This window comes from Hyla sarda, chromosome 2 (assembly GCF_029499605.1).
Source record: "Hyla sarda isolate aHylSar1 chromosome 2, aHylSar1.hap1, whole genome shotgun sequence".
Classification (NCBI taxonomy): Eukaryota; Metazoa; Chordata; class Amphibia; order Anura; family Hylidae; genus Hyla; species Hyla sarda.
Window position 1 is genome coordinate 37,962,613 of NC_079190.1, and position 17,406 is coordinate 37,980,018.

The 17,406-nt window shown below is 43.8% G+C and overlaps 1 protein-coding gene across 4 annotated transcripts in view; it reads left to right on the forward strand.

Moving 5' to 3' along the window:
- Positions 1-14,056: 14,056 nt before the first annotated feature.
- The window catches only part of CEP126 (centrosomal protein 126), a 95,521-nt gene continuing 92,171 nt past the window's right edge, over positions 14,057-17,406 (forward strand). For all 4 annotated transcript variants that reach the window (XR_008889500.1, XR_008889501.1, XM_056561544.1 and 1 more), the window contains exon 1: positions 14,057-14,400. Coding sequence is in view for 2 of the 4 variants with exons in the window: in XM_056561544.1 (XP_056417519.1) it covers positions 14,372-14,400 (29 nt within the window). In the remaining 2 variants the exon portion in view is untranslated. The remainder of the gene's footprint in view (positions 14,401-17,406) is intronic.

Sequence of the window (17,406 nt, forward strand, 5' to 3'; positions counted from 1 at the left end):
AACATTATACTATATTAAATATTTACAATTTTAAGAACACTAAGAGGCAACTAGGGACTATCCCACCAGGAGAGCCCTATCAGCATGATGAACTCTGACTATGGGGACTTACAACCAAAGGTACGGGACCGAGTCCAGTACTGGGACAACACACTATGATTCCTATGTGGTCCGAGTGCCGCAGTTTGCAGAATGTCCGCACACAGAATCTCTGTATTCTGTAGTGTGAACATAGCCTAAATATGCCATTGCCAAGTTAATGGTCATTGCAAAGCCTATGAGTATTTTCCTTACAGAAGCCTGGCAGAGATACATGCCTTATCACCCAGCTTTTCCATGCTACAGAACAGCAAATCCCCCTAGTTACTGTTAATGAACTTTTTTCCATATTGTTGCTCTACTGAAAATGTGTGCCATTCCGAGCGGAATTTCGCAGGAATTTCAGTGGGATTCTGCTGCACTGTGCACACGGCGGAATTGCTGTGGAAATCCTTTGCCGAATCCACTCTAAAATGCATTGCCATATATCGAGACGGTCCAAGCACCTCTCGAACATGCAAATGTAGGGAATGCCCGTCCGTGTTTCCGGGAAAACATTCTGCAAATTTTTCCTCGTGTGAACATAGCCTAAGGACTCCTAAAATCCAGCTCGAAAATTCCACTGCAACAGACTCCCATTGTTTAAAATGAGATTCTACTGCACCATGTGCCCATTGGAAATTCAGCAGAGGAAACATCTTCCAATCAGTCCTAGCGCCTGCATGTACATGTACAGTGCCCGTTTTCAATGGGATTCTACTGCACCATTCACACTACGCAATATCTGTAGCAGACGGTCTCTGCCTAAAAAATTAACATGTTTATTCTTTTAGTGGAATCTGCACGGAAATGCATTGCCATCTATGGAGATTGCCGAGCGGTCCTAGTATCGGCCTGCTGCCTGCAGAATCCCCTTCCCAGAAGCGATAGGTGCAATGACTGAAGGTCCACAAGCAGATTTAACTTGAACTTGAATAACTTTACTGCAGTGCTTGCAATATCCAATGCGTATTAACATCATATAACAGTTCTTAGGTTGCTTAGCGACTGGCAGAAGTTGCGGACCTTGCATTAAACTTGTAGTCTCTGAATTTAGGGAGTGATGTGCAGATCCGTCCGGATTTAGGGGAAATATTGGGTCCGGTGATACTGGAGAGTGCATAGGGGATGACACACTCTATAATTTAGATCATTCAGCCGTTGCTGCAAGGCTCAGGCCTAACTCACTGCGATTATTGCAATATAGATCTTCTCTCATCAAGAGCCAGAAGAAAGAGAGCAAGAAGATGGCCGCCACTCCCTTATATGAGCAGGGGCGTGGTGATTCTGATTGGTCCGAACGTCTGCCATTCACCAGTACATGGTGTGATGGGCTTACTGACGTAAGAGGGCCTCCAAAGGTCCTTAAGCTAAAACCATAGAGTTCACCTTGTCACATGACCTGCAGGTCCTGCAACGCTAATAGAAACAGGTAATTAACCGTTTATATACAGAAATAATAAAATATACATTATTCTATGGACAAATTAGAAATCTATATACTATAATAGAGGCGACTAGGGGCAGACTGACTAACAGAGATTACTAAGTCCTAGGGACTCTGGCTATGGGGACTCATAGATAAATAAGTACCGTATGAAATGCGGTACTGGGACACCACAAACCCCTTACTAAACATAAGTCGGCCTCGATGTCTGTCCCCTGAGACAGAGGAACTAGGACGAGAATTAGAACAGGATGCTATAGAACAGGATGATTTACATTTAAGCTAGACATCCTACTTAGACATTTGAATACTATCTAGACATTTAAATGCTATCTAGACACTTGAATGCTATCTAGACACTTAAAGGAGCTATCCATACTTTAGTTCCTAGCTTCCTATATAACTTTATAAAACTTATTATACATTTTTTTAAGCTTACTAGACATTAGTTCAGTTCTCTATACTGTTAGCTTCAAGCTGACTAGACATTTTGTTATCTCACACATTTTATGCCAACAATAAGTTACCTGTTAGTTAGTACACGAAAGGTATACTGGCTAGCCCTAAGCTAGGTCACTGTTAGGGTGGCTGCTAGGGTCTATCGACTACACGCTACGTACCCCTAGAGCACTTCTCAAACAACCTAATAGGTTATTCTGAAAATTATGTGTTCACTTTTGTACTAGCAAGAGCATCTACTGGCCAGGCAGAGCATCTCACACACGCAATGAATAAAGACCAGAAGAAGTGTACCTAACAGCGGCAGGAATTGGGTATCAATATGCTACAATTCCTTAAGTGTTCTCTTAAGTGAGATATTTATTTGTTTTTGTGTATGTACTAGAGAAATTTTGAAGTAGTACATTAAGTGAATAATCTAGGGTCCTATGTGCAATTACTATTTGAAAGGGAATCCTCCCTATTATTTTTGTTCCGAGATAGGTGCTAGCGATGGGCGACAGCAATAATACTACCCTCGGAGGAGCTGAGGTGTCCCCTATTGGGTTACTACTAAACACCTTTGATTTATGATACATTTGTGTGTACGAGAATTGGATTCAATTGTAGTATTGAGTGTGCACGTGCAGTACGTCAATATTTTCCATGCACAACTCTAAGCCATTTTTATGTACATAGACATTTGACTATATTTTCTATGTACAAACCTTACATACTACTTATGTACACAGACACAAGGACATCTTTCTGTGTACAAAACCATATACATATTTACTATATATTTCTTAACACCCCAACATATTTCAGGTGCATTCACCCGATAAGTGCAACATTTTTCATAAGAGTTCTTATGAGGATGGTGGTATATACATGAAGCAGGCGTGTAAGGATCAACAGTCCACCTACACTAGGAGTCCAAGACAATATACATATGGGCGTGTAAGGATCAACAGTCCACCTACACTAGGAGTCCAAGACAATATACTTATGGGCGTGAAGGGATCAGCAGTCCACCTACACTAGGAGTTCAATGAAAAATAAACACGGCCTTAACCACAACTCAGCCGGGTACAGTCCTTGATGAATCTCCTACAGGCTAGGAGTTTCTTGACTTAATAGTCAGGCACAAGCTTAGTGGTTACGTTGTTGAACTTTAAACTGAAACAAACTTCCTGCTAGGCACTTTTCTTAAACTTGGTTACTGCAAAGACAAAATGGTTAGACAGAGAAATAAACAATAAGACATTACTTTAGAGTCTCTTTAGAAGATGTTCTTCTTTACTCTTGTAGTGCCTTTCTTGGTTCCCCTAAATCTGCCAACATCAGGGGCAGGATCAGACTTGACACAGCTTTGCCACACCACATTGGTGAGAATGGAGTTGTGGAAGGCAGCTTGAGAAGGGGTTATAGGCTTACTAGCCGGGATCACAGTGGGACAACAGGGCTTGAGCACCATCTACAAATTAGGAGCAACCCATGACCCTTTCGTTGGTACCTGAGGAATTGGCAAACTATCACTGCCCCAAGAGGGCCTTGGTACATCTGTGGGTACCCCAGGGTTAGACAAACTCTCACTGCTCCGAGAGGGTCTAGGTACTGACTTGGGTGGCCGCAACCTTGGCCTGTTTTCTTCACCCTGTGTAGAACTTGACTCTGGACGGTATGAAGAAGATGAAGAACTTGGTTCTTTACTGTACATAGAGGATGATGCACTTGACTCTTTGCTGTACACAGAAAATGATGAACTTGACTCTTTAGGCTCCTCCTCCTTGGGTACGCTGGTGGAGGCTTTAGGAGCAGACCTGGTCAGCCTCAAGTTGAAGGGATCAGATTCCCAATCCGTTGACGGGAAATATTTGAAAGGAAGCTGTGTTGGGGCTGTTGGTCTGGTGACCGCTGCAGCCCATTCTCCACGAAGGTTTTGGACAGCGGTGTACTCCACAATTTCACCCACCTCCAGGGTGTAGAATTTCTTGTGTAGATATGGCCTTTGCACTGCTTGCCGGTTTACGAGGATGGTCTGCCCAGTGTGGCAGTCAAGGAGTGTCCCATAACCTCTGACCTTGTTGAACTTGGCCACAGTTGCTCTTCTCCTTTCTAATGGCTCCTCCCCTTCTCGGGGGTGATCCCATTTACGGATGTACAATGCCTCCATTTCTTTGGTATTTTCTTGATACCGCACTCTTTCTTCGTAAGGCAAATGTACGTGCTTTGGAGCATAGAGTTCTTTGTATCGGGCCTTTAACTTTTCCATCAATTCGGCCAGCTCGGCTTCTTGACGGGCCCTTTCCCTTTCTGCAGTTGGGATTGGTGGGAGTGTCTTCCCAGGTAACGGTTGAAGTACTCTGTGCATATACTCGATCAGCTCCGGCTCATCTCCAAACACCCATTGCGGCAATTTTGGTGAGCACGGTCGTGCACTTGGCAAGCTTGATCGAGGAATGACCTCAGGGCTGGAGGAGGAAGAATAGGCCGCCTCTGGCGGGGTACTCACAGCAGACTCCTCCGACGGGATCTCGGCCCACGAGCCCCAGGTCCTGTGGTGAGGGGACAATCTCACCGGTGACACACCTCCAGGTGTCCCTGCACTGTTCGCTGCAGGTGTCTCTGGCCTATCGTTGTCATCATCAGGCAGTGGGGGAAGATTGCAGGCCCCCTCTTCGTCTAATGACAACCGCTCCAGACGGTCAGCAAGCTCTTGAAAAAGTTGGGCTGTGACTGCCACAACTTTCAGTGTTTCCAGCGCCATTTTGCCAACTTGACCACGTGGAACATTGCTCTCCGCCATGTCTGTATCCTCCGGCTCTTTCTGCAGACTGGAGAGGTTGCTCTGTGTGGCGTCTTTTATAGTGGGCTTCTCCAAAATGGCGCTGGGCAGGAACGACACTTGGTGCAGCCCCGACTTCCGGTCCCTCCAGAAACGACTCCTGCATCTCTGAGTTACCTTTCGGCTGGGATACAGCAACTTGGCGTCCACGCCCAGGGGCGGGGCGTGGCGCAGTGCGGGCTTTCTTCGCGCGCTTTTCCGGCAGCAGTTCGGCTCTGCCTGTGCCGACCGGACCAGAGGATCGCAGCATGAGCTCATTACGCAGTTTACACATTTTAACTGTAGACAGATCTTCGCCTCCCCCCTTACTTTTCTCTTTGTATGATGCCCCTTGTATGATGCACCACAAGCACCGTTCCTGTACACAGCAACACATGAATAAAGTTCTTTTCTTAGGGGGGAGTACACTTTCACTAGTGGCACTGGTAGGCACACACACGAATCCTGTTCATGACGCCAAAAAGGCTTTGTGGTAGCCCTTGGGGGTGCATGGTAGGGATGGTATGATGTTGATATATGAGGGGTTAATATCAACCTTGTCACTCGTGACGCCAGGGTGAGTACCGGTATGCTGAATCTATGTTCCAGCCTATCGGCGCCCTTCCCAGAAGTGATAGGTGCAATGCAATGACTGAAGGTCCACAAGCAGATTTAACTTGAACTTGAATAACTTTACTTCAGTGCTTGCAATATCCAATGCGTAATAACAGTCTCATATAACAGTTTTTAGGTTGCTTAGCGACTGGCAGAAGTTGCGGACCTTGCATGAAACTTGTAGTCTCTGAATTTAGGGAGTGATGTGCAGATCCGTCCGGATTTAGGGGAAATATTGGGTCCGGTGATACTGCAGAGTGCTTAGGGGATGACACACTCTATAATTTAGATCATTCAGCCGTTGCCGCAAGGCTCAGGCCTAACTCACTGCGATTATTGCGATATAGGTCTTCTCTCATCAAGAGCCAGGAGAAAGAGAGCAAGAAGATGGCCGCCGCTCCTTTATATGGGCAGGGGTGTGGCGATTCTGATTGGTCCGAACGTCTGCCATTCACCAGTACATGGTGTGATGGGATTACTGACGTAAGAGGGCCTCCAAAGGTCCTTAAGCTAAAACCATAGAGTTCACCTTGTCACATGACCCACAGGTCCTGCAACGCTAATAGAAACAGGTAATTAACAGTTTATATACAGAAATAATACTATATACATTATTCTATGGACAAATTAGAAATCTATATACTATAATAGAGGCGACTAGGGGCGGACTGACTAACAGAGATTACTAAGTCCTAGGGACTATGGCTATGGGGACCCATAGATAATTAAGTACCGTATGAAATGCGGTACTGGGACACCACACACACACATATATATATATATATATATATATATATATATATATATATATACATACCGGGACCCCTCATTTGGTGTCGGTTGGGATCGGCTTGGTACCTGATTTTTGCAGCACATTTACTATATTCTGAAGGGGTTTATTTCTATTAGCTTAACACTCTTGCTGACATTTTCTGTTACTTCTATTTAAAAATCTTAATCCTTCCAGTACTTATATATGTAAAGTGAGGACAACTTTTTGCATATACACTTGTTTATTTATGTCCTTCCTTGCATTTTCTTTACTGTTTACATGTTTGTTTGTTTTTTATGTCTGAAAAAACAGATTATACATATTGTACCCACATAGCAGCCTTCACTGGCCTGATATCCTCCACGAATATAATGTCTTCCTTTTTCAGGGCAAATAAGGAACTCTGACAGCACTAACCATAAAAACACAAGACATCTGAAAATATATGGCATGAACTTCCCAATCTGTGATACCCCAGAGTCCTAAGGACAAATGTTTCGGTTCTCACAGCCCTTCATTAACACTTTCACCACGTAGTTGACTCATCATACTGACACCTTATCACTGGGTAATGTGTGTATCCGACACATTAGGAAGCTACAGACCTATTCACACATAGTATACAGGCGTGACAACTACCTGATAACATTTGTCAGGTACCGCTGCTTTATATTCACTACATTGTTGTCAACTACACTAGGAATTTATTCTGAGTGGAATTCCGCAGCACTATAACAGCATGGACATGCGCCATTCCCATTGATGGCCATGCAGCTCCAGGCAAAATTCCACCGAAATAATAAAAATAAGTTTCCGCCTTTAATTTTACAGTCGTTGATTCAACAATGGGAGAGCCTGATTTTTGGGGGGCAATTTTGATACATAAAATCTTTGTTTCTCTGGGTTCAAACGGGCGAATTACAGTTGCCCGTCCAACCTGACTTTGGGCTGGATGAGCTGACAGGGGTCAATTTGGGTTATCAGAAACACGGTCAGGCTGGAACTTGAGGCTGTAATACACCCGTGTAAAGCCTGCCTAAGGCTAGCATTCCACTTGGAATGCCGCACAGCATTTTGTTTTTGTGAAAAAAAGCCGCGCCCAGATTTTAGCTGCAAGTCAATAGGGCTTTATAACACGACAAACCCACTTGCAGTTTTTTACTCATCTTTGGCGTTTTTCTGCTGTTTTGGGCTCAGTGGTTGTTTTCCAAAATCGAAGCATGTTGAGCATTGCCATTTTTTTTCCCCCACCAGAAAATGGCCTTATAGGGTTACTCCATAGAGAGCCATTGATGGTGTAATTATAGAATATGACCCCTATCTATTAGAATAGCAGGGGCCCTCTGTGCCCCCTAAGTGGTAGAAGGAGATAAACCCACCAGAAAAGTCGCTTTTTCTTTCACTGGTTCATGCGCATTAAGCCCCTGATGTAAAGTTTATCTCGATCCGTAGAAAACATAGAGCGCATGCGCAGCACTATGCTGACAGAGTAGGGCTAACGTAGGCAGCATTAGTAGTGTATCGCTAGCGTACCCCTGCGCATGCGCAGTTGTCCATACTGCGCAGGGCTTGCGTTAGTAGCGTAGGGATAGTGTAGCTGTAGAAAACGGAGAGCGCATGCGCAGGACTCTAGCGTAGGCAGCTGGAAACCAGCTTAGGCTTAGCATAGTTTCCCATTAGTGTAGCGTAGCTAGCTTAGATTGTAACATAACATAGCGTAGCTTAGGTTTTATAGTGAAAGAAGGTAGGTTATATGTTTTAAAGTAAAGAGACTACAACTCCCTGCATGCCCAGAAGCTAAAGGCTGTCCAGGCAGGATGGGAGTTGTAGTTTTACACAGGTATAGAGTAGTTAGCGTAGCATAGTGTTAGCACAGTTTAAGCTTAGTTAATGTAGTGTAGTGTTAGCGCAGTTTTAGCGTAGTTAACGTATCGTTAGCGCAGTTTTAGCGTAGTTAGCGTAGCATTAGCACACTTTTATCATAGTTGGTGTAGTGTAGTGTTAGCGCAGTTTTATTGTAGTTAGCGTAGTGTTTGCACAGTTTTAGCGTAGTTACATAGTTACATAGTTAGTATGGTTGAAAAAAGACATACGTCCATCAAGTCCAACCAGGGAATTGAAGGGAAGGGTGTAAGGGGATAAGGGAAAGGGATGTAGTTTTATAATTCTGCATAAGCATTAATGTTATTTTGTTCCAGGAATGTATCTAATCCTGTTTTAAAGCTGTTAATTGTTCCTGCTGTGACCAGTTCCTGAGGTAAACCGTTCCATAAATTCACAGTCCTCACGGTAAAGAAGGCGTGTCGCCCCTTTAGACTAAACCTTTTCTTCTCCAGACGGAGGGAGTGCCCCCTCGTCCTTTGGGGGGGTTTAACCTGGAACAGTTTTTCTCCATATTTTTTGTATGGGCCATTTATATACTTATATACGTTTATCATATCCCCCCTTAAACGTCTCTTCTCAAGACTAAACAATTGTAACTCCTTTAATCGCTCCTCATAGCTAAGATGTTCCATGCCCCATATTAGTTTAGTTAGCGTAGCATTAGCGCAGTTTTAGCGTAGTTAGCGTATCGTAGTGTTAGCGCTGGTTTTACATACTTAGCATAGCGTAGTGGTTGCGCAGTTTTACACAGGTATAGTGTAGTTAGAGTAGCGTAGTGTTAGCGCGGTTTTAGCCTAGTTTGTGTAGCGTATTGTTAGCGCAGTTTTAGAGCAGTTAGTATAGTGTTAGCGCCGTTTTAGAGCAGTTAGTGTAGTGCTAGCGCAGTTTAGCGTAGTTAGCATAGCGTAGTGTTAGCGCAGTTTTAGCGTAGTTAGCGTAGCGTAGTATTGGCGTAGTTTTACAGTCGTTAGCGTAGTGTAGTGTTAGCACAGTTTTAGCCTATTTAGCGTAGTGTTAGCACAGTTTTAGCTTATTTAGCGTAGTGTTAGCGCAGTTTTAGCATAGTTAGCATAGTGTTAGCGCAGTTTTAGTGTAGTTAGCGTAGCGTAGTATTAGCGAAGTTTTAGTGTAGTTAGCATAGTGTTAGTGTAGTATTACACAGGTGTAGTTTAGTTAGTGTAGCGTTGTGTTAGTGTAGTATTACACAGGTTTAGCGTAGTTAGCGTAGCGTAGTGTTAGTGCAATTTTAGCCTTAGTTAGCGTAGTGTAGTGTTAGTGCAGTTTTAGCATTGTTAGCGTAGTGTAGTGTTAGCGCAGTTTTAGCGTAGTTAGCGTAGTGTTAGCGCAGTTTTAGCATAGTTAGCGTAGTGTTAGCGCAGTTTTAGTGTAGTTAGCGTAGCGTAGTATTAGCGAAGTTTTAGTGTAGTTAGCATAGCGTAGTGTTAGTGTAGTATTACACCGGTGTAGTGTAGTTAGCGTAGTGTTAGTGTAATATTACACAGGTGTAGTGTAGTTAGTGTAGTGTTAGTGTAGTATTACACAGGTTTAGCGTAGTTAGCGTAGCGTAGTGTTAGCGCAGTTTTAGCGTAGTTAGCGTAGTGTTAGCGCAGTTTAAGCATAGTTAGCATAGTGTTAGCGCAGTTTTAGTGTAGTTAGCGTAGCGTAGTATTAGCGCAGTTTTAGTGTAGTTAGCGTAGCGTAGTGTTAGTGTAGTATTACACAGGTGTAGTGTAGTTAGTGTTAGTGTAGTATTACACAGGTTTAGCGTAGTTAGCATAGTGTGGTGTTAGCGCAGTTTTAGCTTAGTTAGCGTAGCGTAGTTTTACACAGGTTTAGCATAGTTAGTGTAGCGTAGTGTTAGCGCAGTTTTAGCGTACTTAGCGTAGCGTAGTGTTAGTGCAGTTTTACACAGGTGTAGTATAGTTAGCATAGCATTAGTGTAGTATTACACAGGTGTAGTGTAGTTAGCGTAGCATACTGTTAGTGTAGTTTTACACAGGTGTAGTGTAGCTAACTTAGTTTTACAGGCAGATAAAGTGTAGTTTAGAGAGTGTAGTGTAGGGTATAGCTTAGCTTAGTCATATAGGGGCTACAACTCCCAGCATGCCCAGACAGCCAAAGGCTGTCCTGGCAGGATGGGAGTTGTACTTTTGCAAACGTAGCAGAGGCAATTGCACTCTGCTACATTAAATTAGCAGAGGCCATTGTGCTCTGCTACATTAGCGTAGCAGAGGTGAGTACGTCCTTGTGCGTTAAAGTAGCAGAGGCGAGTTCGTCCTTGTATGTTAATGTAGCAGAGGCGTGTGCGCCCTGAGCTGCGCTTGTTAGTTCATTTGGTGTACGGTGATCAGAAGGCTACTTAGCCACCTCCGTTCCTGCTCCGTCACTAGACGTGGAGCAACACAGGAAGATGACGAAGCTGGAACAAGGGTGGTAAGTTAGGCTCTCCAGGGGAAGGACCCCCAAAAATTTACCAACCCATTTTTTTGTGTTTTTCTTCTCTTCTCGTTTCAGATACGTGAATGCGGAGGACTATGTGGGATTCGGTGGACTACGATGATGACCTGCATTTTTTCTTATGTCTTAATAAAATGGTTAATGAGGGCTGTGAGGGAGTTTTTTTTCCTAATAAAAATGTTTTAACTTGTGTGTGTTTATTTTTTTTTTATTACTTTACAGGCTTAGTAGTGGGAGCAGTCTTATAGACAGAGTCCATTACTAAGCCCTATCGCTATCGCTAACCACCAATTATTACCCTGGTACCCACCGCCACAGCGGTGCCAAGAAGAGCCGATACCAACAGGCCCAGAGCGCCAAATATGGTGTTATTTAGGGTGAGGAGGGCCAGTAAAAATGGTCCTTGCCCACCCTGTTAATGTCAGGCTGTTGCTGCTTGGTTGGTATCTGGCTGAAAATGAAAAGATGGGGAACCACACACATTTAAAAAAAAAAAAAAAAAAAAAAAAAAATTTAAAATAAAAAAAAACACGTGGTTCCCCGTCTTTTCATTTTCAGCCAGATACCAACAAGCAGCAACATCCTGAAATCACCAGGGTGGGCGAGTACCATTGTTACCAGCCCTCCCCAGCCTAAATAACGCCAGCCTGTTACTACCTAGGCCCCTGAGCGCCATATTTGGCATTCTGGGCCTGTTGGTATCGGCTCTTCTTGGCACCCCTGTGGCGGTGGGTTCCAGGGTAATAATTGGGGGTTAGCGCTAGCTCTTTTTGGGGCTAACACTAAGCCCTGGCTTAGTAATGGACTCCGTCTATAAGATGGCTTCCACTACTAAGCCTGTAAAGTAAAAATAAAACACAAGTTAAAACATTTTTATTAGGAAAAACACTCCCTCACAGCCATTTTATTAACCATTTTATTAAAACAAAACAAAAGAAAAAATGCAGGTCATCGTCGTAGTCCACCGTATCCGACGTAGTCCTCCGCATTCATGTATCTGAAACAAGAAGAGAAGAGAAACACAAAAAAATGGGTTAGTTGTTCCACATCATCTTCCTGTGTTGTTCCACTTCTAGTGACGGAGCAGGGACGGATGTGGGTAAGCGGCCTTCCGATCACTGTATACAGCCATCTATATAGATGGCTGTATACCCCTAATGAACTAACAAGCGCAGCTCAGGGCGCACTTGCCTCTGCCACATTATCGCACCAGAGCACAATGCTCTCTGCTACTTTAATGTAGCAGAGTGTAGTGGCCTCTGCTACTTTTGCAAAACTACAACTCCCATCCTGCCTGGACAGCCTTTGGCTGTCTGGTCATGCTGGGAGTTGTAGCCCCTTCCCTGTATGACTAAGCTAAGCTACACCCTACACTACTCTCTCTAAACTACGCTTTATCTGACTGTAAAACTAAGTTAGCTACACTACACCTGGGTAAAACTACGCTCCGCTAACTACACTACACCTGTGTAATGCTACACTAACACTATGCTATGCTAACTACACTACACCTGTGTAATGCTACACTAACACTATGCTACGCTAACTACGCTACACCTGTGTAATGCTACACTAACACTATGCTACGCTAACTACACTACACCTGTGTAATGCTAAATTTACACTATGCTACGCTAACTACACTACACCTGTGTAAAACTACGCTCCGCTAACTACACTACACCTGTGTAATGCTACACTAACACTATGCTACGCTAACTACGCTACCACTGTGTAATGCTACACTAACACTATGCTACGCTAACTACGCTACCACTGTGTAATGCTACACTAACACTATGCTACGCTAACTACACTACACCTGTGTAATGCTACATTTACACTATGCTACGCTAACTACGCTACACCTGTGTAAAACTACGCTCCGCTAACTACACTACACCTGTGTAATGCTACACTAACACTATGCTACGCTAACTACACTACACCTGTGTAATGCTACACTAACACTATGCTACGCTAACTACGCTACACCTGTGTAATGCTACATTTACACTATGCTACGCTAACTACGCTACACCTGTGTAATGCTACATTTACACTATGCTACGCTAACTACGCTACACCTGTGTAAAACTACGCTCCGCTAACTACACTACACCTGTGTAATACTACACTAACACTACACAATGCTAAAACTGCGCTAACATTACGCTACAATAACTATGCTAAACCTGTGTAAAACTACGCTAACACTACATTACGCTAACTACGCTAAAACTGCGCTAACTACGCTAAACTTGTGTAAAACTACGCTAACACTACGCTACGCTAACTACACTAAAACTGCGCTAACACTACGCTAACTACGCTAAAACTGTGCTAACACTATGCTAAAACTGCGCTAACTACGCTGCGCTAACTATGCTAAACCTGTGTAAAACTACACTAACGCTACGCTAACTACGCTAAAACTGCGCTAACACTACGCTACGATAACTATGCTAAACCTGGGTAAAACTACGCTAACGCTACGTTACGCTAAAACTGCGCTAACTACGCTAAACTTGTGTAAAACTACGCTAACACTACGCTACGCTAACTACACTAAAACTGGCTAACACTACGCTAACTACGCTAAAACTGTGCTAACACTACGCTAAAACTGCGCTAACTCTACGCTGCGCTAACTATGCTAAACCTGTGTAAAACGACACTAACGCTACGCTAACTACGCTAAAACTGCGCTAACACTACGCTACGATAACTACGCTAAAACTGCGCTAACACTATGCTATGCTAAATACGATAAAACTGCGCTAACACTACGCTGCGCTAACTATGCTAAACCTGTGTAAAACTACACTAACGCTACGCTAACTACGCTAAAACTGCGCTAACACTACGCTGCGATAACTATGCTAAACCTGTGTAAAACTACGCTAACACTACGTTACGCTAACTACGCTAAAACTGCGCTAACTACGCTAAACTTGTGTAAAACTACGCTAACTCTACGCTACGCTAACTACACTAAAACTGCGCTAACACTACGCTAACTACGCTAAAACTGTGCTAACACTATGCTAAAACTGCGCTATCTCTACGCTGCGCTAACTATGCTAAACCTGTGTAAAACTACACTAACGCTACGCTAACTACACTAAAACTGCGCTAACACTACGCTACGCTAAATACGCTGACTGTGCTAACACTATGCTAAGCTAACTACTCTATACTATAAAACTACAACTCCCATCCTGCCTGGACAGCCTTTGGCTATCTGGGCATGCTGGAAGTTGTGGTCCCTTCACTGTAAAATATGCAATACTACAACTTCCAGCATGCCTGGGCATGCTGGGAGTTGTAGTCTCTTTACTTTAAAACCTATAACCTACCTCCTTTCATTATAAAACCTAAGCTACGCTAACTACGTTACAATCAAACTCCTACACTGGTTTCCATATGCCTACGCTAGAGCCCTGCGCACGCTGCGCTACTGACGCTGCCTCCGTTTGCCCTACGCTGTCAGCGTAGTTCTGCGCATGCGCACAAGATCCTTCCAAGCCCTGCTCCCTGTACCACTGAGGACTCGGAACGGTAGCATGCGCATTATTTTCCTCTCTTTGCTGGGACATGCGCAGTAGCCTCCACCCCGTCGCCTTTATACACTTAGCCGAGCTCCAGCTCCATGGTAACCGGGAAGCCAAGACACACGTCAGGCGGACAGAGGACGGCGGGCTACATGTCCCGGTACCCGTCACCGATCTGCCTCTGGTTCCCCCTCAATGGGTGTCAGTGACCCAGGAGACCCTCTCCGCCCCCGACCGGTCTCCGGAGAAGTCTCCATTGTGGTGAATATGTAATAAAAGGAACCGGGAGTCCTGACACCATGCTGAGCCAGCGGAGCAGAGCCTACTCGTATCCTTTATATGGTCAGTTATCACGTCACAGTGTATAACAGTGCAGTAATGATGTCACCACCTGCTGTATAATAGTGCAGTGATGATGTCACCACCTGCTGTATAATAGTGCAGTGATGATGTCACCACCTGCTGTATAATAGTGCAGTGATGATGTCACCACCTGCTGTATAATAGTGCAGTGATGATGTCACCACCTGCTGTATAATAGTGCAGTGATGATGTCACCACCTGCTGTATAATAGTGCAGTGATGATGTCACCACCTGCTGTATAATAGTGTAGTGATGATGTCACCACCTGCTGTATAATAGTGTAGTGATGATGTCACCACCTGCTGTATAATAGTGCAGTGATGATGTCACCACCTGCTGTATAATAGAACAGTAATTATGTCACCACCTGCTGTATAATAGTGTAGGGATGATGTCACCACCTGCTGTATAACAGTGCAGTGATGATGTCACCACCTGCTGTATAATAGTGTAGGGATGATGTCACCACCTGCTGTATAATAGTGCAGTAATGATGTCACCACCTGCTGTATAACAGTGCAGCGATGATGTCACCACCTGCTGTATAACAGTGCAGCGATGATGTCACCACCTGCTGTATAATAGTGTAGGGATGATGTCACCACCTGCTGTATAATAGTGTAGGGATGATGTCACCACCTGCTGTATAATAGTGCAGTAATGATGTCACCACCTGCTGTATAACAGTGCAGTGATGATGTCACCACCTGCTGTATAATAGTGCAGTGATGATGTCACCACCTGCTGTATAATAGTGCAGTGATGATGTCACCACCTGCTGTATAACAGTGCAGTGATGATGTCACCACCTGCTGTATAACAGTGCAGTGATGATGTCACCACCTGCTGTATAATAGTGCAGTGATGATGTCACCACCTGCTGTATAACAGTGCAGTGATGATGTCACCACCTGCTGTATAATAGTGCAGTGATGATGTCACCACCTGCTGTATAACAGTGCAGCGATGATGTCACCACCTGCTGTATAATAGTGTAGGGATGATGTCACCACCTGCTGTATAATAGTGTAGGGATGATGTCACCACCTGCTGTATAATAGTGCAGTAATGATGTCACCACCTGCTGTATAACAGTGCAGTGATGATGTCACCACCTGCTGTATAATAGTGCAGTGATGATGTCACCACCTGCTGTATAATAGTGCAGTGATGATGTCACCACCTGCTGTATAACAGTGCAGTGATGATGTCACCACCTGCTGTATAACAGTGCAGTGATGATGTCACCACCTGCTGTATAATAGTGCAGTGATGATGTCACCACCTGCTGTATAACAGTGCAGTGATGATGTCACCACCTGCTGTATAACAGTGCAGTGATGATGTCACCACCTGCTGTATAATAGTGTAGTGATGATGTCACCACCTGCTGTATAATAGTGCAGTGATGATGTCACCACCTGCTGTATAATAGTGCAGTGATGATGTCACCACCTGCTGTATAATAGTGCAGTGATCATGTCACCACCTGCTGTATAATAGTGCAGTGATGATGTCACCACCTGCTGTATAATAGTGCAGTGATGATGTCACCACCTGCTGTATAATAGTGCAGTGATGATGTCACCACCTGCTGTATAATAGTGCAGTAATGATGTCACCACCTGCTGTATAATAGTGCAGTGATGATGTCACCACCTGCTGTATAATAGTGCAGTGATGATGTCACCACCTGCTGTATAATAGTGCAGTGATGATGTCACCACCTGCTGTATAATAGTGCAGTGATGATGTCACCACCTGCTGTATAATAGTGTAGTGATGATGTCACCTCCTCCTGTATAATAATACACTGCTGATGTCTCGTCCTGTATAATAATACACTGCTGATGTCTCGTCCTGTATAATAATACACTGCTGATGTCTCCTTCTGTATAATAATACACTGCTGATGTCTCCTCCTGTATAATAATACACTGCTGATGTCACCTCCTCCTGTATAATAATACACTGCTGATGTCTCGTCCTGTATAATAATACACTGCTGATGTCTCCTCCTGTATAATAATACACTGCTGATGTCTCCTCCTCCTGTATAATAATACACTGCTGATGTCTCCTCCTGTATAATAATACACTGCTGATGTCTCCTCCTGTATAATAATACACTGCTGATGTCTCCTCCTGTATAATAATACACTGCTGATGTCTCCTCCTGTATAATAATACACTGCTGATGTCTCCTCCTCCTGTATAATAATACACTGCTGATGTCTCCTCCTGTATAATAATACACTGCTGATTTCTCCTCCTGTATAATAATACACTGCTGATGTCTCCTCCTGTATAATAATACACTGCTGATGTCTCCTCCTCCTGTATAATAATACACTGCTGATGTCTCCTCCTCCTGTATAATAATACACTGCTGATGTCACCTCCTCCTGTATAATAATACACTGCTGATATCTCCTCCTGTATAATAATACACTGCTGATGTCTCCTTCTGTATAATAATACACTGCTGATGTCTCCTCCTGTATAATAATACACTGCTGATGTCTCCTCCTGTATAATAATACACTGCTGATGTCTTCTCCTGTATAATAATACAGTGCTGATGTCTCCTCCTGTATCATAATACACTGCAGATGTCTCCTCCTGTATAATAATACACTGCTGATGTCTCCTCCTGTATAATAATACACTGCTGATGTCTCCTCCTGTATAATAATACACTGCTGATGTCTCCTCCTGTATAATAATACACTGCTGATGTCTCCTCCTCCTGTATAATAATACACTGCTGATGTCTCCTCCTCCTGTATAATAATACACTGCTGATGTCTCGTCCTGTATAATAATACACTGCTGATGTCTCCTCCTGTATAATAATACACTGCTGATGTCTCCTCCTGTATAATAATACACTGCTGATGTCACCTCCTGTATAATAATACACTGCTGATGTCTCCTCCTCCTGTATAATAATACACTGCTGATGTCTCC